This window comes from Ixodes scapularis, unplaced genomic scaffold (genome assembly GCF_016920785.2).
Source record: "Ixodes scapularis isolate PalLabHiFi unplaced genomic scaffold, ASM1692078v2 PGA_scaffold0__279_contigs__length_252992795, whole genome shotgun sequence".
Lineage (NCBI taxonomy): Eukaryota > Metazoa > Arthropoda > Arachnida > Ixodida > Ixodidae > Ixodes > Ixodes scapularis.
This window is the reverse complement of record NW_024609835.1, coordinates 86,268,248-86,291,064: the sequence shown is the minus strand read 5'-3', so window position 1 is coordinate 86,291,064 and position 22,817 is coordinate 86,268,248. Positions and strand designations below refer to the sequence as shown.

Genomic DNA, 22,817 nt, shown 5'->3' with positions numbered 1-22,817 from the left:
TCTCCTTTCGCGTGCTGCCAAAATGCACGTGCGTTCCCGCACTCTCACCAAATTCCTCTCCGAAGGGCACAATGTAGCAAGTGAAAACGGGTAGGCGGTCGGAACTTTTAAGCGTGACAGCGTCTACGTGCCGAGTCCTATAAGACGCATGTATATCTAATGTAACAGGTTTATTTGTGAGCCACGGAGTTAATAAAATGAAGCGCAAGTATCAAATGGAACATAGTCACAGGTCGCGGCATCGCCACTGCCGCACTGGACATGCGAGGAGTGTCCCAAGATGGCGGAGCTGGTAACGTCATGTCAGCGTCGGATTTACTACAATATTCTTGTTGGGTAATATCTCTTGAACGGAAAGGTATATCTCAATTATTCTTCCACCACCATGTTCGGCTTGATAAGGTCTATTTACGTCTAACATTTCAGCTGTATGCACACAACAGGAACGGAGACAGAAGTCTCGACGGTCAAATCTAGGCTGAGGTTTCAAGTTTCACGAGGAAATTCCATAATATTGTCGCAAGTTATATGTTAGCACCCATCCAGGAGTGTAAGTCTATTCAACTTTCAAATTACACCAGAAAAAAATCAAACGAACGACGCGAGTGCTAGCAACAGCGAGTTAAACTGTACTGAGCGCACTCGGACTGCTCATGGAAAGCGCCGTTTCATCCCGAGCTGCAGCAGGAGGGCAGTTAATGAGCTGTGTTTCAAACGAGTGAAGCATCGATTAAAGGACAGTAGCTACATAATGACCTGAGAACAATTACTCTCCGGTTTAAGGTCGGAGAGGCCGTTATAGTGAGATCTGTATTCGTTGCTTTCTTTACATACACCCCTTCGCGGATGAGACGACGCCAAAATCGAGCTCCACCAGAGGAGGAGGAACAAAGTAACATTCCCCGGACAGCCAGTCCTTTTAGGGGGACTCGTGCACCGGAACTCGCGGTGATTTATCACCCACCACGGGAGAGGAGCACCACGACGACGCTTCGGCGGCGCAACCGGTCGTCGACGAGGAAGATTCTTCCGAGACGACAAGACGCGACAACGCGGCCCAGCCACCGCACGAAGCGGCGGCGGCAGTGTCCGTCCCGCGCGAGCCGTTTGAGCGGGCCGCCGCCAGGCCCAGCGAGCGCCAGCGGTCTCGCGTGACTAATCTCCCGCCGAGTCGTTGAACTGTCTCGCGAAGCGCGGCGAACAATGCCCGGCCCAGGAACGCAGTCGTCGTCGGCGGCGGCACGCACGGACAGACCAACCTCGCCAGACGGCCGACCGCTTTGCAGCGCTCGTCCGGGTCGCCAGGCTGGACGCGCACGTCAGGGTCCGCCGCTCGTGGGAACAGACTGCCCGACAAAACATCCCAGGCTCCAGTAGGGGAGCCGACGATGGTAAAGAAAGAAAAGCTGCGTCTTCCTTCGGCGCCGGACGGACGTCAGAAATGCCGTTCTCCCGTACTATGGTGGCTGGCCGCCGCTACGCACGGAGGAGCGCATAGTCACGCCTACTACCGACGGCATCAACGCCGAGAAGCTGCTCGCTCGCTCACTGCTGGCATCGGCGAGCAAAAAGCTGTGAGGCGCTCCGTGTTTGCTTTACGAAGTGGCACGCCCGTGCTGGACTGTTCATCTTGCAGGCTACGCTCGGAATGCGCTAATATTGGAAATGTGACGCCCCCCCAAAAAAAAAAAAAAAAATCGCATCCCTAATAATCAGACGTAACCCACCCAGGATACGTTTTGAGCTTATTCCATTCAACTCCAAGATTTCTGGCATTGGCAATGGCTGTCAATGCCACAATCACGAGAGCTCGATGTCGCTGCTTTGAAGCGTTCACCCGCAGAAAGAGGACCCGCGCTAGAGACGCACGCCCCAAAGCCAGGAGCGCGGGCTAGCTCGCGCTTGTAGCTTTGGCTGCAGTCTTAGCTTGAGGGTGAACAGACTGCGGCCTGTTGATGTCTCTATTTGATGTCTCTTTGAGGGAGGGAGGGAGGGAGGGAGGGGGGGGGGGGGGTTCACTGGCGCTCATAGCTGTGTGCGCGAGTGCTGAGCGCGTGCTGATGGCGAGCTCCCACGGTTCTTTTGCAACGTGTATTCCATATCGTCAAGACTGCGGAAGCAGCCTATCAATGCGAGCTCGTTCCGAGCATGCGCTCTCAGCAGCGCACTCAAATATGGCGTCCAATGAATGCCCCTTTGATAGTGACTTCAAGAGCATCCCGGGGACATGTAACCAAACCAATCCCAGGTTTTCTTACCACCATTGGAGAGCTTCGCAGCTCAGAGCGAACACCAACTCAGCAAGAACGAGAAAATACGCGAGACAAAGCATCGAAGCGTAGATCGCAAAAGCGAGCACACACGAGACAAAAGACCTCCGAAGGGTACAATTAAGTGTATACCGTTACATCTCCGACGTTCGCACCCATCTAGGGTCTCCCAGCTGGAGTATTTGATAAGATTAGCAGCCGCGCCGCGGAGACAACCAACACCCGCCGAATGACACTCACGGACCCGCGGAGGGAGAAATTAAATAACATCGGACAACATCGAACATCCCTCCGGCTTCACAGGTGCTGGACAGAGTACGACGTCTTCATTTATGCTCGCACATTTACGCGCATTAATTACGTACATCAATACGAAACTGTCAGTTCGCTTCTTGCACAGGGGTTGTGATGATCTCAGAACGCCGAGCTCTTACTGGCTGATCGAAAATAAATAGTGAGTAGACGATCAGAACTCGGTGTCGTTCTGACTTCACCGCAACTCCTTCGTAAGCAGACGACTCTTTCCTACGCTCATCGTCTCGGGTAGAAGAGTTCCACACTCAGTTTCAAAGTACGATGGGCCGGAGCAGACGCTCCGAGTGTGCTTCCCTAACGAGCGTGCTGTCCTCGAACTACAAATGAAGGTCAGTCCAACTTTCCTCCACCCGTCAGAACGCATTCGCATCGTGCTGTTGTTTCAGGTCTTTCTAGCTTTTTATGCTCCTATTATACCTGTACATAAAAAAAAAAAGCTTTAAGAAAAAAAAGAAAAACGGGCGAAACACGCGCAGAGCTATTCGCGACTCCAATTCACTATAGGTGGCGCCACTCGTTTTTCAAAATGGCGGGTTTAGTGAGGGTCGGAGATGCGTGCCGCTGCTCAGCCTGTCTAGTGTGCTAGCTTCACTGAGCGACACAAATTATTTCTGGTAATACGAGGAAGCTAGGGTGTTATGAGCGCAGGTCACCTCTTTATCCTAAAAAAAAATGATAGTTAGCTTAATATTTACGCCAGGAGGCACGTTTTAATTCTGGAGAGAAACCGAAACTAACCTTTATTTTGGATTTAATTTCTCGGTATAGGCCTTAATTTTAGACCCTTTCATAACTCAAGATGTGTCTCACACCGTAATTATTTATTTAAAGAAGTTGTTCGCGGAAACTTTTGTCCCTTTAACGACAGGGTCTTTCAACACCTAAGAGGTAGCATAGAATATTATTATTTATTCAAAAAAATCAGTGCTGATATTTGTACGTTCTCGCTGCCTTTTCTCGCTCAGACAATTGTCATGTGAAATAATGAATTGCGGGCCTTTTAATGGGTTTTTTGGGTACTTAGTTAATTAATTGCTTTAGCATTATTCCCAGCACAAGAATAACAGAATAAATGCAATTTATACTATATGGTCACAGAACGTATGAATTAAGAAACGCTGCTCTCACTAGAAAAATTGAAAGACGGAATCCGAGTCAGGCAGCTGAAGTGTGTGCGTTTTTTTTTAAGCAACGCGGGGCGCATAGGAGTTTATATTGCATCCAGTCATTGACTGTTTGTCCATCTTCATAACGATGTCAGAGGTTTTCATGTGCTAAAAAGAGAACATAATGATACCTTTCTGAAAAGACTATTATGGTTAAATAGCGTATTTTTGTGATCGTGGCGTCAATTGGGGGCTATGTTGTCGCGATTTGTAATAATAATAATATAAAAATAATACATGTCAATACCGAAGTTTTCAAGTTCTAAAATAATTTGTTGCTTATGATCTAATTTTAAACGCGCGAACAAGTATGACAATCTAAAGGGTGCTATTTATCATCGCTGGTGTCAATTGCAGCGTTTTCAAGTACCAAGTTATAAAAAAATATAGTCTAAATCACTAAAACAGTCCAGCTAATGTGAGAAATTAATGTAAAATTAGATTGATTGAGGGTGCAATCAAAGTAGCGAATTTCGACAATCGGCAAAACTTCCGAAGTCGCCGCCAATATCTTTCCAGACCAAATTCCCCCCCCCCCCCCCCCCAAAAAAAAAAAAAAAAAAAAATAAAAGATTTTTTTTTAATTATTATTCTTTTTTTATAACATTTAGTTACTTTCGTATTTACGCGCCGTCGTTTTTCCCATCTCAGCCTTTCCATTTCGAAGGAACGCCTACCCGCTTGCACGTCTGCTTACTGCAGCAAATTTCGCTGGCGTTGGAAAAGCCGGTGAAACAGTAGTGAGTTTTAGTATTGAGTATATAAGACAGCGCTGTGTGTCCGCGTTAGCTTTGCGTGCTCCACGCTGGGCGTGCGCGTTGCCTAAAATTCTGGTCTTGGATTGGAACATGGCAACGACGCGCATGCGCAGCGTGGAGCACGCCACCCTAACGCAAAGACACAGCGCTTGAGTCTATACGCAATACTAAAACTCTCGAATAAGGTACAATTCCATACCGGCTGCGACACCACGTTGGGACAGTGAAGAGTGTTGTTTCCGTTCGGAAATGATATTTCGTGAGCTATGATCGCGAGTAGTGCCGCCGTGCCCGCTGAGCAGGAGAATAGGGGGACCCTCACTAGAGCGCTTCCCGTTTCCGCCGCGGGAGGGCGAAGGTCGAGCTGGAGACGCGAATAGGTGCTGCCAATGTTGGTCGCACGGCATCGGATTGGCTTCGATGACTCGTAGCGTCTATCGTAAGGTGAGACGGGGCAGACTGCGGCTCAGTGAGCGGAATCGGTTCGACATCCCTCTTGCTTATGCACTCACTCCTGTCCATAGGGCGATTCTCTCGCACTAACGCAGCACGTGACATGTGAAAGAGGGTAGAGCTATACACTTCCACACGTGCTGGAGCCTTCGTGAGTGCTCCAGGCAGAGGCAAACCCGCGAGCATCTGTGTGTTTCCCCCACCATTCGCAATGCTGTCTGTGGTCAGCGGACAGAGGACGGGGTTTCACTTGATATCTTTTGCCTTCAAGGGCCCGAAGGCCTTACAGCCGAGCCACAAAACAAGAGGCAAAAATATAAAATTACTATAGGGAACATCATGGCTCGGCAGCAACTTCATTGGTCGTTCGGGTGTGCCACAAAAACGACTCAAACACAAAAATAAAAATAAAAAAATATTGCAAGGTTCTTAAAAACGCGCAATATGAAAAAAAGAAGAAAAAAAAATAGTGAAGTTTATAAAAGGTTAGATATTTTATGTGAGTGATCCAATTAAACTAGGTTCACCTAGCAACATCTACTGAAATATTAAAAAATGTCAACGTTTAAGCGAAAAAAAAAAAAACTGAGGTGCTTAGCGTGACATAGCATGAAGAATAGGCGATCGCCGTTTTTTCTTGTTTTTTTTTTCAACTGAAAGACAATAATTAAAACTACTAGTTCGGTGTAAGGTGGCGATTTCGGGCACCAACCTATAAGCAGTACAGTATGGTGCTCGTCAGCAATAACACCCAGCAGTGATCCACGACAAACCGGAGGCGAGTTCGAGCCAACAGTGCCGGGCAGCGTACCCACACAATCACATACAGACAAGGCTCTCGCCTTCAAACATCGCTCGGCGACGCCGTGTAAAGAGGCCTCGATAAATCACGCAACACCTGGTACAGATACCAAATCGAAATTCAATTATATCCGGACGTGATATTCGGATAAATTCAACTGGCGTCGACGCCTGCGAACGCACGCCGCGACGAATGCACAAGCAGCAGTGGCGGCGGCAAAGACATCTTTGTCGGTGAAACCCCCCGACGACAGGTCGGGACATTCCACCCTTTTTAATTGCTCCCAAGAGAGCAAACACGAACAGCGCCCGGGAAAGCAGCTCGCCGGAAATTCCGATCCGTGATAGCAGCCACGGCCGGGAGCATAGTAGACCTCAGCCGCACGAAACCCCTTCCTTTTATTTTCTCGTTCAAAGGGGTGTTTTGGAAAGATCTCCTCTTTACGTATATATCGCGCGATCGTATATTCTTACTCCTGTTCTCGTCGTCGCCGTTAACGTCCATATCGGCCTCGAAAATCTCGCCAAAAAAGGCGGAGGAAAAAAGCAAATAAACGCGGTCATAATACGCTACCCCGCGGAAAACAACAAACACAATAAAACAAAAAGAAGAAAAGTGCGCAGTGCCGCCAACGCGCGGCGAGTAATAAACGAGGTAAAGTCCCCGCGACGCGTTTCCCCTCGGAAACCGAGCCGAGCGGCGTTTAAACTCTCTTCAAGGACGCCGTTTATCTGCCCCGATCAAACGTGCAAAACGATCGCGGGAAAATAACCACACACGCGCCAAGGCACACACGCTGGACTCGCGATATCATCGCAGACAATGCAGACAACGCGAGGGTCGTCGCCACTGCTACCATCAGCCAGCCTTCCTGGTTTCGGAACTATATACTCAGAAACACCGATACCATACTCGACGCCGTGCATTCAGGTGCCGTTGATTGTTGTTCTTTGCTCGAAAGATGGTCCGATACACCAACCAAGCACCAACACGAGACTCGGACGTCAGGCTGATTGCGGTGGCGGCGCTGATGTCGTCGCGGCGGCGCGTGCGTCTCACAAAGACAGGCTACGCTCGCGGTGCGCATGCCTTTACGCCAACGCAAACTCCCTAGTAGGGAGTCTTAGTAGATCGTTTTCAAAGGCCCGCTACCGCTACAAGCGCGCGCTTCAGAGCATGCATCGAAGTGGCAGCGCGAGCTCCCGCTACGACTAGCGTGGCCTGAAAACACGATCTACTAAAACTCCCTAATGACTCTGCAAGCTCCCTCAAAAGCTCCCCGACCAACTGCTACAACACCGCGCGTGCTTTTCGGGCCAAAGATGTGCAAGGCGTGCGACGAATCCGAAGAGCCACCAGAGTCGGAGTGTCTATATACACGACCAAACGGACCAACGAGACAGAAAATCAACGAGAACACGACACGACTCGGAATCGGATGTCGTGTGGCCTCCTAAATGTTTTGACCACTAACGCCTTTTTTCTTTTTCTACTATGATTTTACGCGAAAACAAGTAATTCCGATGCACGGCTTATAGGACTAACAAACATCTTACTCGGTGCAAACGTGACAACTGAATTAAACGTGTCAACTCTTCAATAACCACTGCACCAATAAAATTTTAAAAATAAATAAAAAAAAAAAAGAAATTGCCGAATTTCGGCTGCTGGGACAGATTACTCATCCGTAACAAATCAAAAGCCCACCGGGTTCTCGCAAAAAACTGTTCACAAATCGAAGTAGAGCTAGAAAGAACAACATCAATTTTTGGCTCAGATTAAAGACGTATTATATAGACGCTTTACACACGCGCCAAATTACAGCCGCCATTGCTGACCTTCTCTTGTCTTTCCCAGATGCCTGGCCACTAAAGCGGGCCTTGACCAGCCTCCAGAAAGGCCAATGCTGGGGAGAAGGACGCAGTAGAACCTATTATAGTTAGGAAATTGAGCCGTACGGAGACATTCAGTAATTCCAACGTCTGACTGCATCAGTGAAGACGCGATCCTGATGGCGTTTCTTGAAGACTACGTAGACTTTCGCCGTCGCATTAGGGAACGAGCGAACACTCCAAAACGGAACCACGGGATTTTCCTTCGCCGCGCAATATCGAAATATCAACCGGGCAGCTAGAAACGAGCGAGCAGATGACACCCGATTTGGTAGACTACACCACGGCCGGACTACACGCAACACATGGAACGAGAAAAAATATTCCAACGCGCGGTTCGCGAATCCAAGACAGCGAAATGCCTCCCGTGTCTGGCCCAATTGTTCTCACGCCCCAGCATCGCAAAAACACTTCGCTATGTTATTCTGCATTTGACAACCCTGCATCTCCCCACTGGTTCGTTTTGTCTGGTTGAATAACGTTTGAAGGTTCAGGAGCAAGTTACAGGTTGAAAAAATATATATATCGATGCAAAATTTGTACAATTGCATAAATGGTATAATCCAATTAATAAAACAAACAGTTTGCTGGATAAAAAAAAAAGTAACAACAACAGCTGCTGAGAATGCGGGAATAAGAAAACAACAGCTAACGGATTTTGAAGTGTACGCGACGCGTACACCTTTGAATCCCTCGCTGCAGCCCTACCGGCAAAACGAGCAAAGACTGCGCTTTGATCGCTCGTCACGTCAAATGCCGTGTCCTGGCTTTGATCCGAGAGCAGACGACGCTCCCTCCCCCACGCCGTTGTGCGTTGCAGTGATAGCGAGCGTCTGTGCTTTTACGGATCGTGTCTGGCTTAGATTATTCGCGGCATGCGATGGAGGGTAGCTGTGGGGCGCAATAACACCACGAAGAAATGCAGCAGAAGCGACACCGTATCGGTTTCCGACCGAAAAGACTCTGCGACGGAAGAAGGTCCGGGCAGTCCGTCGCGAAGGCTGGCTCCTAGCGTCTGCGTAGTGCTAGAAAACAGTTCGCACCGCGCTACTTTCCATCATCCGTGCCATTCAGCTTCCGAAGCGGCATCTGGGGCCTCATGTCGGCGGGTCGCGAATGCAGCCGCCGCGGGTGGTCCTCCGGACGCGATGCCGGCGGATGGAATGCGAACGGTGAGTCGCCTGAAATCTCGTGCTGAAAATCTGAAAACATTTGCTGGTCGTCGCCTCAGACAAGCTTGAAGAATCGCAGTTCATTATTTTCCACGGACGATCACGATGGCCGCCTTTGACGCTGGGTGAAACAGGCTCGAGTTGCCCATGCCATGTGCCAATGTTCATACAACATCTGAGGTCACAAGAGAGCGGACTAGTACAGTTGCAGGTTAGTTTCGGTTTCGGTTATATCCTTTTTCTACGATTCCAAATTATTTAAACATTTCGGGGGAAATTTACTTGCTGCTCTGTCTAGTCTTAGTTTCGTGAGCTCTTTCAGAAATTGTGTTTAGTTTAACACGTTCAAAACTATGCCGGAAGTAAAAAAAAAAAAAAAAAAATACGCACACTTGGACGAAACAATCTGAAACGAGCCAACGAAACGAAACCAATATCCCGCAGCCGAGACCAAGCGGCTGGAGTTAACAGAGTTTCAGCTCTCCCATCAACCCCGAGCGCACACCAGCTCGGACACCGTGGAGCGAAAGCTCGTCTTGCAGAACTCAAGAGATCCTGGGTTCAAACCCCACTCCTGCCCGCTTCGATCTGGATGAGCATCGTACCGGCGTGCGGTCGTGTATCACTACTTCGTGGTGCACGTTAAAGACACCTTCGTCAGCGGTTGCACCGCACTGGCTAAATTGCTCATCTACAGCCGCGAGACAAGTCGCGCGTTGAGGCAGACTAACTTCAGGCTGTATAAACATCTACACAAATACACATTTGCCCCCGAGGAACGAGGCGGAACAATCCGCGTGCGAAACCAGCGCTCGGCAGTCGCAGCAAAGCGCCCGCGGAACAACACACGGCCGTGCAGAACAAACGAGTTGTCTGCAAATAGCGCCGGCGACGCGACCATGATATACCTCCCACGACGCCACGCACGCGCAGTAGTCGGGCCCAACCGCCGCCGCAGCCCCCGACGAACGACAAAAAAGCGTTCCCGCGGCAGGCGCGCCTTTCCCCCTGCCGACACCATTTGTCTCTTTTGTTTACGGGGCCAGTCAATGGCGGCCTCCCCCTTTCGAGGAAATTCATGGTCAATCGCCGCCGATCTATTAAAACTTCCGGCGCGTGTGCCAAAATCAGCACGCGCCGCCCGATGACTGATTAATTACTCGGCATCGCGGAGCACAAACGGCCATTGCTGCTGCTCCTGCAGGCTCGCTTTTGGCCCGGCAGCCGAGCCACAAAACAAAAACACAAGCAATAAGAAGGGGAAAAAAAAATGGCGGCAGACGCATTGTTTGCATGGCCAGACTGGTTGTTGCTTCAGCAGCGCGCAACTTCCAAGAGCGCGAGAAAATCGTGACAAGCTCATTCCGCGCTCGAGGCGCATGCCTACCGCATGCGTGGCTCGTTGGCTGCTCGCGAACGCTAAAAATACGCGCGGACAACAATGCACGGAGTAGCACCGTCGCACGCGGGCAGCGCTGACAACCAACTTGCTAACTAGGCTACTGATTACAAGAAGTCGAGTCGCTTGTTTAGTAATTGTACGTCGCGAGCCTACCGAGATTCCAGTTCTATCAGGCTCGACTTTTTTCGAATTTCTAGCGCACAGTTCGACTTATCCGCATGCGCGAAAATTGACGTCGAGCTGGCGCTACCCCGTCGGATTGAATTCCTATTGCAATATTTGTAGGGTACATTGTTTTGCACGAATAAGCTAACTAAACAATTAAAAGTACATATGCTTGCTTTTATACGGTGCAAAGTGGCGTCCGCCCGAAACGTCGTGCATACCTTCCTGTCCACGTCTTTTTTTTTTTAGTAGCACAACCATATATTTGCGATTTCGTGTTTAAACTCATTGTGCTCGGCAGCACCTTTATAATTTACTTGTCCACCAACACTGTGTTTATAAGCTAGGTGGCGCAAGCTACCACCCGTTACAGAGGGTATAGCCATTAACATCCACCCTTCCACCCTTCTGATTGTAATAGAAAAAACTGGGTGGTTTATTTAGGAACAGTTGTAATAACGAACATTGCTACAAACTCGGAAACTTGGGTGCGAGCCGGATGCCCATCCGACCGCCTCGATGGTCTCGGTATAAACACAATATGGCGGATGCTCTAAGAGCGTGATGTCCGTCACGCTAATGCTGACTATAACAATCCATCCGTGTGAAGGAAGGTTCGCCAAACCAGTCAAACCATGAGTTTCACGGCGTTCGCCACATCCCTGCTTGTAGACAGTTACCTTTTGGGGTGAGTGTAATTATTCGATTATTTTTGTTTTTTGATAGCAATCACACGAGTAATTCGATTACTTTTGGAAGTAACTCGTACCGCCACTACTTTCACAACCCGCCTTTCCTGGGCTTCTAACTACCTGGTCACCGAATTTCCAGCTGAAAATGCTGCTTTATGTCCACTTTATCAGCTTCTAAATCTTGCGAACAACGAAGAATAAAACAATTGCCACAGAGCTCTACGAAAAGAGCTCAGACTCGTTGTCTGGGCAGTTTCTATGGCAATTTGTAGGGTCCCGAGCTGGGACTGTGAAGTCCGAGTTCTCTACAAAACCCTTTCAGAACGAAGCTTGATGGTTAAATGTAGCATCTTCGTCTTTATTGACCGTTCAAACAGTGCACCCCAACCCTCTTAGAAAAAAAACTTAAAAAAAAAAAGTTTGGTTGGGACACGCGTGCTAAGAAATAAATTTTTCGCAGAAAAAAAATTTTTTTTTTTTCTCTTTTGTAGCAATATTGACGGCCAGACGCGATTTAGTCCGTAGTCACCTCCTTTCCACTTGCTTTCCTCTCGAAATTTCGGGCGCGTGAGAGAGAGAGGTGGATCGGCCTAGCCATCACGTTGAGGTGGAGAGAGTGTATGACCATCTTGCTGAGGTGCAGACTGTAATGACCATTCCGTGACGTCATGGGCTTTGCGCAGAGAATTTGAAATAAATCTCGCGCCGTCAATATTGCTCCAATTTTCCTTTATTTTTTTTATTGCGTGTCCCAATCAGACCGTATAAAAAAAAATACTTTGTTTTCAGGGGTTTTCTAAAGAAAATTTGCTCAAGTTACGTCTGCGCTCTGGTGCTTGTAAGATAACCAAAATTAGACAACGTCAAAGCAAAGGTGCGACGAACAAACAAAAAATGTCAGCTCTGTGACATGCTAAAGAAGCGGATTGGCCCTCCCCAAAAATTGAAACGAGTGGTTTGTAATGCGACGATTCAAATTACAAACGAACAGTACGTAATGTCCGTTTTTAAACCGACAGAAAACCCACGAATAAGCTTCGTGTTCTCAAAGCTGCAAGCTTTGTTCAACCTGTGCTTCTCAATGTTGCAAGCGGTGAAGACGGTTACTTCCTCGGGTAACGCTCAAGCACTCTTACGATCTCCACTAATTTAATTGAATACGTTGTTAAGCCAGAATTCTTATACTCCTAAAGAGTAAAGCTATACGCACTCCGGAGTGCGCTTCGGGCGGAAATGGCTATACGCACTCCGCTTTTCTCGTATAAAAAGAGTGGACACAACGTGTTTCCTAAGCGGTGTCATGGCATGAGAGAAAGAAGAAGAGGCCGTTTGGAACGGCTGCGAAAAAATGAGCTCTGGTGGAAACACCGCATCGGCCTCTGGCCGAGGTAATATTGAATCGTCGAATGTCAACTCAAGTGAGTACAGGATCACGCTTCCTCGTCTGCCAACCGGTAACCTCGTTCTGAATTCTGTATTTCTTCACGCCGACATGACCGCTAGGCCTTACACGGCACCGGACTTCCGTGATGCTCTGAAAGAAGTTATAGACCTAAAAGACATAAAAGCTACCGGACAATTCCAGATGGGCCATGTATGGATGGTCACCTGCGTCAACGCTCTCGCCAAAGAAAAGCTTTGCCGCCGTGGCGAGCTGCTCGTTAAAGGCAAGAAATGCCTGGTGATCGACCCAAACACACGGGACCTCAAGATGAAGCTCCTGTGGCTTCCGGACCATCTCGAAGACGGGCGCGTCGTCGAAGCTATGACGCCTTTCGGCACAGTACGTAGCGTTCATCGAGAGAAGTGGCGCTGCCCAGGAATGGAGCACATGGACACCCTGAACAGGGAGGTAAACATCACCCTGCACGAAGGAACGTCGACAGAAAAGATTCCTCACCTACTTCAGGTGTACGGCATGCAGACGCTCGTCATCGTACCAGGAAGACCTCCTTTGTGCCTCAGGTGCAACAGGGTCGGACACATTCGACGGCAGTGCAGAACACCGCGCTGCTACAAATGCGGTATCTACGGACACATCGCGGATGCTTGCGTCACATCTTACGCAAGCAAGCTTCGTGGCAAAATGTCCCGTGAGACGGAAGAGCAGTCGGAACTCCTGATGGACGCCTCCGAGGTCGTCGACGCTTCGGGTCACGCCCCGCCGGCCGAAACGTTCGCCAAGTACATCGAACAAGAGCCTACAAGCAAAGTTCCCAGTACCAGTGAACGCAAAGACGACCCTGGTGGCCTCCCTGAGCCACCTCCACCGCCAGACGAAGACGACGCTTCGTCTATGACATCAGACTCAACGATAGTCGAGGAAGATGCTACAAGGCGAGAGCAGGACACCGCTGAGATCGGTGCAAAGCCCGAAGTCACCGAACCGCCCGTTGAGGCACCTCAGCCAGCTCAAGTGCCAGACGTTGCTGTCATGGGTGAACCGACCAACAGTCCGTCTGCTGATGGGCTCCCTCCAACGCGAGCCATGAAAGAACGCAAGCAGGCTGGAACCCGACTCAAGCCATACGCCAAACCGCCGGCAAACCTCAAGGTGACCGAGGACAGCCTAAGCGGTGACTTGAGTACGCCCTAAACTTCCCAATGTCTGCCGCCCTTCCTTTACATTTCACGACCTTAAATGTAAGAGGTCTGAGCTCTAAAAGGAAACAGTATCAGCTGCTGCGCCTTTTTAAAGAGGAGAAAGTTGACGTCGCAGCGGTACAGGAGACGAAGCTATCTTCAGATGAGAGTATTGCTGAAGCGTTAGAACCCTTTATGAAGGATTATGAAATTTGCGTTAGTCAAGCTTCAGGTCTCTCCGCTGGGTGTTTTCTCTTCTTTCGTAAAGAGCTTGATTTGTCATCAGTTTCCGTTTTGACTGACCTCGAAGGGCGTCTTATTTCTTGTGACCTTAGCTTTAGACAGATAAATTGGCGCTTCATTTGTCTTTACGCTCCCAATAGCCCGAAGGAAAGAACATCATTCTTTGAAATTTTACCATCGCTTTTTGAGACTAATAGAGCGTTAGTTACAATGGGAGACTTTAATTGTGTTTGTAGTGCAGACGATCGATCGGTATCGCAGACTAGGTATGATAGAAGTGCAACGGCTCTTCAGAGCATGCTTCAAGAGCATAACCTCGTTGATGTGGCTTATAGAAAAGGTGAACCAATACGTTACACTCATTTCCAAGGAATCTCTCACGCTCGGTTAGACAGAATTTATGTCTCGGGCTTTATAATTGACTCAATGAGCGACTACCACGTTAAACCGGTGTTCTTTTCTGATCATTGCTTGGTATCAACTTATTTTGGTCCGCAGAGACACCGATGTGTTTGTCAACAGTGGGACTTCTGGAAGTTAAACCTGAAACTTCTAAGCGATGATTCTTTCTCAAAAAAGATTCCCATAGTTTTGTCGGACATACAAAAAAACGTTGGCATGCATATATTTGCTAAATGGGATTTCTTTAAACAGGAGGTGAAAAACCACGCAATCGAGCGTTCCACGATCTTATCCTACATCAACAAACAGGAACAACGTGAACTCTTTAAGAATTTAACGACTCTATACGAACTAGAATGCCTTAACCCAGGTGTATATAGTGACGATGTCAATGTGGTTCGAGCTCAACTACAAAAATATGAAACAGAAAGGTATCGAGGGGCCATAATTCGCTCTCGAAAGAAACGTTTCTTCCTTGGTGAACAACCTACAAAGAGGTCTCTGGACGACGAAAGGCGATATGCTCTGTCAAAAGAAATCGTAGAGATAAATAGCAATGGGTCAATGCACACCGACACAGCGGACATTGTGAAATCATTCCACCAATTTTACACAAATATTTTTGGAAAATTGATACCTACAAAAGAGAAGGCTGAAGTTGAACAGCTGTTATCGCATATGCCGATACTAGACGAGACAGACCGGAAGTTAATCGACGGTCCTATAACCTTGGATGAAATCAAAGCCGCCATCAAATCCCTCCCTAATGGTAAAACGCCTGGGCCTGATGGACTAAGTGGAGGATTTTATAAAAAATACGTAGACATTATTTCTCCTGTTCTACTCGCCGTATTTCAGGAAGCCTATGTCCAGCGAGCGCTTCCGCCTTCCTTTTACCGTGGACACACGGTACTAATACCAAAAACGAAAAACTTGGAAATGTTGAAAAACATGGAAAATTATAGACCTATTTCCCTCTGCAACGTTGACTATAAAATTTATGCAAAAGTTCTCAATGAAAGGCTACAAAGTGTAATCGAAAAGCTAGTAGGTGAACACCAAACCTGCGGGATACGTGGCAGAGCTATTCAAACGAATGCACATGTTGCCCGTTCAGTACTGGAGTGTGCGTCTGACAACAGTGACCAGGTTGCATTTGTACAGATAGATCTCACAAAGGCTTTTGACCGCGTGAGTCACTCATCTTTATTTGCGTTGCTTAAGCATGTCAACGTGGGGGCGACACTCTTTGATGGAATCCAGCTATGCTATTTCAATTGTTCTACAAGGCTCATCGTAAATGGTATGCTATCTGACGAGATTAAAATACAATCTTCCGTTAGGCAGGGCTGCCCGCTATCCCCGCTTCTTTTCGCCCTGTACTTAGAGCCGTTGTGCCTTAGCGTCCTTAGGAGCGACGATGTTCAAGGATACTCGCTGGCCAATGTTAAGGTTAAAGTCCTCGCCTACGCAGACGATGTTGCATTTTTCTGTTCGGACAAGAGAAGCGTTGAGAAGGCACTTGATCTCACAGCGCATTATTGCGCGGTAACAGGAGCCTCAGTAAACCCATCGAAATGCAACGGTTACTGGTATGGTTCCTGGGCCACGAAACCCCGTTTTTTTGCTGGGATAGCGTGGAACAGGAGTCCCCTTACCTATCTCGGAGTACCGCTCGCACAAATTCGTAGTAGCGTAACCTACTGGTCTTCCCTGGCAACCACATTGAAAAGAAAAACAGACGCGTGGAAAGGAAGAGACATTTCAATTTTCGCTAGAGCCAGCGTTTGTAATATATTTCTGGCTTCAAAACTTATGTACGTGCTCCAGGTACTTCATTGCTCTCGAACCAACATCCAAAAAATTCATCGAATATTTGCTACGTTTATATGGTGTTCAACTTGGGAACCCATAAAAAGGGATAACCTTTTCCTTCCCCTTGAATATGGCGGTTTAGGATTGTGCCATGTATTTGTCCGTCAGTTGGTCTCCCGATTTTTTTTTTTAAGAATGCCAATCACGATTTCCTCAGAGTAATGCTCCAACGACGTCTTGCTGAGAGTTTAAATTATCTGGTTGTTTCAAGTGGCGAAATTTACCAAGGTAGGCCCTGGGGCTTTCTAAAGGAGGTGGTAGACACATTTAGCTTTCTCAAAGCGAGGTTTTCACTGGAATATCTGTTCAGTGTGTCCAGAAAGGAATTGTCAAGAAGCATTACCGAAAGCCTGTTTTCTCTTCCACTTTATCGTACCCGCTTCACGCTGGAACCCATCAGTGACGTATTTAAAAGAGTAAAGAAAATGGGAGTGCCTCCGTCAACCAAGACGTTTTTCTTTAAACTCCATACGTCCACTTTGCCCGTAAAAACTTATCTCCAAAAAAGGGGAATATTTGTTCCCTGGACAGTTAATTGTAGATTATGTAATAAGCCAGAGACGATAGAGCACTGTTTTATATACTGCAATGACGCGTTTTTATTTTGGGACGTGCTACAACGCACGCTAAAAAAAGACTTAGTCCTCAACGATTACAGCCTTCGCTTCCTACCGTTTTCAGAAAACGAGACCGTCCCGTATGACATGTTCGCGCTTCTGGGATTACATAGTCTCTGGAAGTGTCGTATGATAGATAGGCATGCGGAGAAACCACGCACGACGAAATCGCTTTTTTTACAACAAGTGGCGCAAGTCAGAAGTATCTATGCCTCAAAACTAAGCCAACCTGACTGGTTCCCCATGTTTGATGCATGCCTTGGGCTTCCGGATTTTTGATAAAAATGTACCTTGCGCGTGAGTGACTTTCGCTCAAATGTCTCAACTACAAGTTTTTGTAATTTTCTCTAAGGTATTTCTAATGGCCGCATGTTCAAGATGCCAAATGAGAAAAAAGGAAACGTGTGATAGTTGTTTGTAAATAGGTTGCTTTTAGCGCATGTTTGACTGTACATACAGGTATGACTGATCGTGTGATGTGGTATTTGTAAAACAAGTAATAAAGAAATAAAAAAAAAAAAAAAAAAAAACGGTGTCATGGCATAGGGGTCAGGGTGTCTGCTTCACACGCAAGTGGACGCGGGTTCGATCCGCGGTGCGCCTTTTTTTTTTTTTTTTTTTTTCTCAAACATTTTGTTTTGTGAGGCATTTGGCGATATTTACGACATTTCCTTTTTTGCGATGAACAGTAAAAAAAAAAAAAAAAAAAAAAATCGAATGTTGTCGAGAAACTTCGCAGAACTAAATGGTATCGGACTCCCTTCCGGAGGTGCGATCGGGGACAGCGGGGCTTGGATTGCCGGCTGGACGCCGCGAAGCTGCGTGTACTGGTTACGCTTTGTACTTAGCAGCCGATACTGTCGCCGCGAAGCGGCGTGAACGCAGGCGGGGGGCTGTGTTAACGAGCGCCCCAGTGATTCACGCGCCGTTCGAAAAGGGTGGCCCGAGCGGCATGATCTCTCGGAGGAGTGCGTATAGCCATTTCCGCGCGAAGCGCACTCCGGAGTGCGTATAGCTTTACTCATACTTAAAACCTTTCCGAGGAGTTCGGGGTGCTGTTTCGGGGCAAAGATCGCTACCGTTAAGCTCTTATTGGCTGATTAAAAAAAAATAGGGGGTAGCAGGGACGTAGCCCGGAAAAGGGGGGGGGGGGGGAGCGTATGGGGCTTCAACCCCCCCCCCCCCCCCCCCCCCCCCCCATAATGCACTTTGAACACCCCCCTCTACCCCTCTCCGCACCCTAAGTTAATCTGCACTCCTCGCGTCACGTTGAATTCCCCACAGACCCCTTCCAAAAGTCACGAGCCGACTGAAGGATAATCTGATGCAGAATGGTGGAACAACCGACACAGCGGAACGTGCCAGTATGGCCAGTAGCGCGAACGGGTAGCTTCCACCTGTGCTCCCGCTGCACGAGGGCTCGTGCGGCCGGGGCGCAATCGTACGCGAGAAGCTCGCACTTGTGTCCATCATTGTGCAGAGATTCTACAGTTTCCGATAGAGGACACACTTTCGAAAGGGGTCTATACAAACCAAACTGTGGCTTCTGAAGATAAATTGTTCTTATATGCCCAGTGATCTTCACTATTGTATACACTGCGATATTGACATACACGCTGTCGCGGGGCTACCTTGTGTCGGCGGGGGTGGGGAGATATCGCGCGCGGCGGGAGAGAGTACCATTGCAACAAGCACGAGAGCGCGGCTTTGAAACATTCTTCCGCAGAACGAGCGCGCGTGCTAGAAAGGCACGTCTGAAAGCCGGGAGTGCGGGCTAGCTCGCGCTTGTATCTTTGGCTGCAGATCCACTGCCGTTCTGACCGTCCACTCGCTGCCTGCCAGCTCATATCGCTATCCGCTGTACGTACTACATCCAATAAAAAAAGCTGTGAAATTCACGTCATTCCGTGAGACGCAACCATTTCCCTTATGCAACGAGTTATACCGGTACATTTCATTTTGCAACTTACATGCTTACCGGTTTTTTGTTTTTTTTTAATATTATTATCGCTATTTTCGGTTGTTTTTCTCAAGCTATCTGCCCCCAATGTGAGAATGCACTGCTTGTGGCGAAATAACTGATGCTATTAATATTTACGCAAACAGTAAAACGCACCCCACACCCACCTGCCTTGGCAGTTCGTAAACGCACAAATCGATCGTCAGCTGTTTCGTTTTCATTTACGTCTTAAACATAGCCTTGAAGGCGTTCGCCATTTGTTTAGTCGGGGTTCGTTACGAACGCTCTAGCTTGCCAAGATGCAAGTATTTTCGTGACATCTCTGGAGGGGTGACAACAAACTGGCAAAGAAAGCACAGATTATGCGTAATCGTAAACAGACAGAGGACATTTGTAGGTGCACAAAACCCGGGGTAACATTTGAGAGCACCATTAGCAGCAAACTCACGACTCGGTTGTCTGCTACGCTATCCCGATCGTCTGCTATCCGCTAGGCCTAACCAGCGCGAAGCCGCCGCGTCCGTTCCGCCGCGTTGTTTTCCCGACCGGCAGTGCCACATTGGTCGCGTCGCGCGCGGGCAGGACACAACTTTGACTCACCGGGCCTCTGGACGATGCTCCAGTGGTACGGGTTGCAGCAAACGCTGAGCGGCGACGCCCCGCACCAGGGCATACGTCTAAGTTCCCAGTGGTGGCGGAGCTGGGGCCAGCGCCAGAGCCGGCAGCAGAGCACGTGCGGCGCCTCGGAGGCGTCGGCGACGGCCAGCGGCACGCAGGCTCTGCCGCTGCGGCCTCGGCTCCGCACGGCGAGCAGCATGAGCTCGAGCTGGGGCTCGCGCATCCGCTTGAGCGTGGCCTCGACGGCCTTGCGGTGGGCGCACTCCTCCAGCGCACAGACGGCTTCATACTCGTCGCAGCCCACCAGCCTGGCTCGCTCTTCCCAGAGGCGTTTCACCAATTTGCACCGCTTACTGGTGAACATGAAAGTGCACCATAGCGCCCACTGGTCCGAGCTCGCCGTGGCATACAAGCACAGCCCGACGGCGCTCCGCTGCTCCTGGTCTCGCAGCCGAGGCGACCAGCCCTCACGGCCGGCACAGGGGCGGCCGCCGCCGCACGCCGGTGGCGGCTGCTTGGCCGAGCGGCTCGACGGCAAGGGCCCGGCCCCGGGCCAGCAGCGCATCCATGGGCCCGGGGCACGGCGGGCTCGCAGCGCACATGCACCGACACGCGACACGCCAGCAGCCGACGGGATCACCGTAGCACGAACGGACGAAGACACGACGGCGGACGCAGGCAGCAGCCTAAACTCGCCGACGGCACTCCTGAGCGGCCATTTGTCGACGGCGCGCCCTCCCACGGCGGGTAAGCAGCAGCCGGGCCTTTCGCTGCATGCCAGCACCAAAGCACTGTGGAGCGCCTCTCCGCCCGCTCGCCTGCCCCGCCGCTCCTCCTCGCCGCCCGAGCCGACGCGCGCGCCCTCTCCGTCCCTGACGGCCGGACCTGGAAGTGGTGCCGAGGTCAAAGTACCGTTTTCCTCTCCCGTCGTCTGCAACCGGCGCCTCGTCGCCATGGGGCCGTGGCTCCGCGTTTTGGCCCTTTTGGGTTTCGCCGCCTTTATTTACGCCAACTTTCTCGGGCGAGCTACGCGAGGTAAACAACGAAAAACGCGCGAGCTCTTTCCATACGCCCCAAATCGTGGAAGCTCGGACGCTCCTGCAAAGTGAGAAGGGAACGCAACGAAGGCTGAGCATAGTTTATTGATGCAGCCCCCTCGGCGGCCCCCAGCCTGCGAGGAGCCGACGCGGCGGCCTAGGTATCTCTCCCCCAACACATCCGGTTTCCGACTGGCGCTGCTCTGTCGGAAGAGGACCTCTTCCACGCTGCTCCCTCGCTACACTCGCCGCCGCCGTGAGAGTCCCACGTGCCCGTCTAGACAGGACGGCGCGCCTCCTCCTTCTGTCTGCGCGAGATAGTTGCGCAAATAACCGATCAAATTACCTTCGTCAGATATTACCGACCGCGGCGCCCCGTATCGGAGGAAAGCCACAGACGGTTCCTACACCATGACGCCATGACTTTTGCGCACCGGCAATCACAGAGGCCGCTTCTGCACGTACGCCTGCTGCTGGCACCAGAACGTCACCTGAACATAACGCTCCGCGATTTACCGTGTCTTGCTCATTCCAACCTTCTCGCAGTCGCAGATAATTTATGAACGATTGCCTCGCTAGCAATCGAAATGCCATGGGCTGCCAGCCTGGCTGCCAGTTGGAGAACAAAACTCGCAGGGCAAAAAGTGCTCGGGAGGTCTTTTCCGGGTGAAAGTCAAAAACCCGAAGGCTTGGGCGTACCAACCGGGGGGGGGGGGGGGGGGGGGGAAGCAAGGGGATCGCTTGCCCACGCTGCCTCCCCCCCCCCCCCCCCCCACCCCCCGCAGTTCTCAGAGTAGGGGGGGGCATACGTTTTGCCCCTCCTGAAACAGCCACCACTGGGCAGGGCAAACACTGGCCGGCGGCCCCCAATGGATACCAAGGGCATGTCCCCGGCCCTGGGTGTGTGTGTGTGTGTGGCCGGGGGGGAGGGGGGTTCTGGCTTGCGTCCTCTCCCCCCCCCCCCCCCCCCCGGGCCGGATTCTAAACTAAGTAGCTGTGTTTTGAAGCGATCTGAGTACTTGTCCTTCGTTTTTTATAGTATTATTTTGAGTTTTCACTGTCTCAAAAACAGGTTGGTACGCCACTGCCCGCAGGCGAGTAACTCCACAGTGAAAACTCAAAATAATACTATAAAAAAAGAAGAACAAGTACACACATCGCTTCGAAACACAGCTACTTAGTTTAGAATCTCACATTTGTTTTGAGACAGTGTGTGTGCTTGTTCGTCTCATTATTATCGCCTGTCTCGGGTTTTTTTATTGTGGAGTTTTTCAGATGCCCAGTCTGAAGCAACGACCAGCACGCGGTCGTTGCTTCTCGTCGTGCGTGCCTGCGCGTGCGTGCTCGAAGCTCACTAGACGCTGGAGTATTATCGAAGGTTGGAAAGAACTACAGTTGGGGAAGCTCGCGCTGGAGGCGGGACAACTGAGGGTCGCACTGCCATTCTTATTATGTCATTGACTACGTACGTTGCAATGTAAAATCTGCAGGACAATCTCTGCCTCCAGCCTTCCATCGTGCTTTGGCTGCGCGTGCTCACGAAACGCCGATCTGTTATCGAGGGCAGACTGCTCGCGCTGGGGATTGCGCATTCCAGTCTCCAGGTCGTATGTGTTGTAACACACGTGGGCGGCACAAAAACGGGTAGCATTCGTCTTAGTCAACGACGTTTCTTCGAAGTTGCATCCATAACGTTTTGCTGAACGACGTTTTAGCTTATGGCGGTAATAATTTCAGTTCGAAATGGCAAAAAAAAAAAAAAAAAAAAAAAAACATCCGACTAAATAAAGAAACATATAGGTGGGTGCTGTTTTTCAGCTGAAAATCTATCTATTATTGTCCTACCTCGTTAGAGCAAGGTGACAGGACACTTTATTATTATTAGTGCATCGTATTTTAATCGAACAACGCGGCTCGAGCTACGGTGGTGCCACGTGGTGTTAAAAGCGCGCGGCGAGTGACGACTCATGCTGAAACTTATAATAAATAAATATTATAATCCGACCAACCATTCCGTTTCTTTGTGAAAGTGTTTTCTTTTTTTTTTATTGAGTATCACGGTAAAAAAAGAAAAAAGAAACAAAGTTTCAAAAACCTGAAAAACAGCAGCGAACAACTCAAGCGCGGGTTTACGAAGACGACCACGGAAGACAGTGCGTAATGGATTGAGTGGGAGGATGGAAGCAGGTTTGCTTTGCGCTGAGCCTTGCATGGGCTTCACGCATTCAAATGCAAATCGAACAACAGCGCTCAGTTTTCCACTCCTTTTGAGAATTCGGTGCTAAAACTCCGCCAGGCAACGGCGGAGTAAGTCTGACACAAGCAGGCTTATACAAACGAGCCGACGATGTGCACACAGCTTCGGACAGGCGGCCGTGGATTTAACCTGCAGCGA

At 49.6% G+C, this 22,817-nt stretch overlaps 1 protein-coding gene across 1 annotated transcript in view; it reads right to left on the bottom strand.

Moving 5' to 3' along the window:
* Positions 1-20,209, bottom strand: part of LOC8031782 (mothers against decapentaplegic homolog 6) — a 127,565-nt gene extending 107,356 nt beyond the window's left edge. The window contains exon 1 of the mRNA XM_029975852.3: positions 19,368-20,209. Within this exon, the coding sequence (XP_029831712.2) occupies positions 19,368-19,950 (583 nt within the window). The 5' untranslated portion in view covers positions 19,951-20,209. The remainder of the gene's footprint in view (positions 1-19,367) is intronic.
* Between the last annotated feature and the right edge of the window lie 2,608 nt (positions 20,210-22,817).